Genomic DNA, 1,797 nt, shown 5'->3' with positions numbered 1-1,797 from the left:
TATCTGACCCAACATGACTTTGCAAAGTGGAAATAGAGTACTTGTGGAAAGAGAGGAGAGAAAGATGAATTTTAGGAGCTGGTATATAGGAATTGAGGATCTGGATATGAACTCTAAAACTATGATTTATAAATACCTTAGATGTCTATAACACCAAGTACTATATGCTGGCTAACTGAAGAGGAGGAGGAGGAGGAGGAGAGAAAGAAAGGAAGGAAGGAAGGAAAGAAGGAAGGAAGGAAGGAAGGAAGGAAGGAAGGAAGGAAGGAAGGAAAAGTAAAGAAGGAAAGGCAGAAGTTAAAAGGAAATCTTAGAAATTTTTCATACCTGTTTGGAAGACAGCTGATTTAGACACCAATATTGCCAGGAATCACATACCCTCCAGCCAGCTTCCTCAGGGCACTCTTGACCTCCTTGTTTCTCAGGCTATATATGATGGGGTTCAACATAGGGGTTATAACACAGAAAAGCACAGAGATGAGAATATCCATGTCTAGTGAGTAACCTTCTCTGGGTCTGTCATAGTTGAAGTTGGCCATTCCATAAAAGACCACAACCACGGTAAGGTGGGATGCACAGGTAGAGAAGGCCTTGCTCCTACCCTGAGCAGAGGGAATCCTAAGAATGGCAGAGATGATGAGTATGTAGGACACTCCAGTAAACAGGCAGGGACTCAGGCCAATGGTGGCACTGGCCACATGGAGCACAGATTCATTCAGAGAGGTGTCTGAGCAGGAGAGCTTCAGGAGCAGTGGAATGTCACAGAGAAAGTGGCTGATTTGGTTGGGTCCACAGAGTGTGAGTGTGGCTGCCAGTACTGTGTGTGTCACAGAATTCGCCAGTCCACACAGCCAGGACCCAGTCACCAAAAAAACACAGACCTTCACACTCATGAGTACTGGATATTGAAGAGGGTGGCAAATGGCTACATAGCGGTCATATGCCATAGCAGCCAATAAGACACATTCAGTGCCAGCACATGTCACGAGGAAGAAAATCTGGGAAAGGCAGCCCTCATATGAAATGGTCTTCTTCTCCCGGAAGAAGTTCACCAGCATGACTGGAATGGTGGTGGATGTATAGCAGATGTCTAAGAAACTCAGGTTGCTGAGGAAATAATACATTGGAGTGTGGAGAGCAAGACTGATTCTAGTGGCTGTTATTATGAGCATGTTCCCTGCAAGTGTTGTCAGGTAAATGACTGAGAAAACCAGGAAAAACAAACCCTGTAGTTTGGGGTGGTTGGAAAATCCCAAGAAGATGAATTCCGTCACGTCTGTTTGATTGTTCATTTCAAATGGTGTCATAGCTACAAAACAATGAGGAAAAAAAGAAAAGCCATAATGAGAATGTACAAAGAGTGCCCTAAATTGGCACGTTAACCTATAAGGTTACATCAAATAATGTTGGATATAGAATGGTCTGGACTGTGGATGGAGGTGTGTAGGAAAGTCTTCAGAGAAATGACAACTTCTCACTCAACAAATCCAGCCAATTCAGGCCCAGGGACTGCCCATGGATTTACATCACTGCTGGTGGGTGAAAAAAATAATGGAGATTTGGTCAAAACCTTCAATAAACTGATAATCCTTATCTTAAAGCTCATCTAGTTCTATATCTACTAAATCTGCCTCCTAACATTGCATGCTTCACTGCATTAAATTCTTTTTTTGTAAATACTTTATTTTTTAAGTAAGAAAATTTAATTGTGAGAAATTAAAAAAATGTAGAAAGAAATAAAGAATAGAACAACTCACAGAATCAATTTTTCAGTGTATTCCATTCTAGTCTCTTTTT

The 1,797-nt window shown here is 41.6% G+C and overlaps 1 protein-coding gene across 1 annotated transcript; it reads right to left on the bottom strand.

Annotated features, from left to right (window-relative positions):
* Positions 1–347: 347 nt before the first annotated feature.
* Positions 348–1,307, bottom strand: LOC131810558 (olfactory receptor 5V1-like). The gene has a single exon (XM_059138538.1). It carries the CDS (start codon positions 1,305–1,307, stop codon positions 348–350), a length of 960 nt encoding a protein of 319 aa, XP_058994521.1.
* Positions 1,308–1,797: the final 490 nt, after the last annotated feature.

Source organism: Mustela lutreola, chromosome 10 (genome assembly GCF_030435805.1).
Source record: "Mustela lutreola isolate mMusLut2 chromosome 10, mMusLut2.pri, whole genome shotgun sequence".
Taxonomy (NCBI): Eukaryota; Metazoa; Chordata; class Mammalia; order Carnivora; family Mustelidae; genus Mustela; species Mustela lutreola.
This window is presented reverse-complemented; position numbering and strand designations above follow the sequence as displayed.

Excerpts from the sequence above, each read along its gene's own strand:
- LOC131810558 (XM_059138538.1), bottom strand. The coding sequence starts at position 1,307 with ATGACACCATTTGAAATGAACAATCAAACAGACGTGACGGAATTCATC.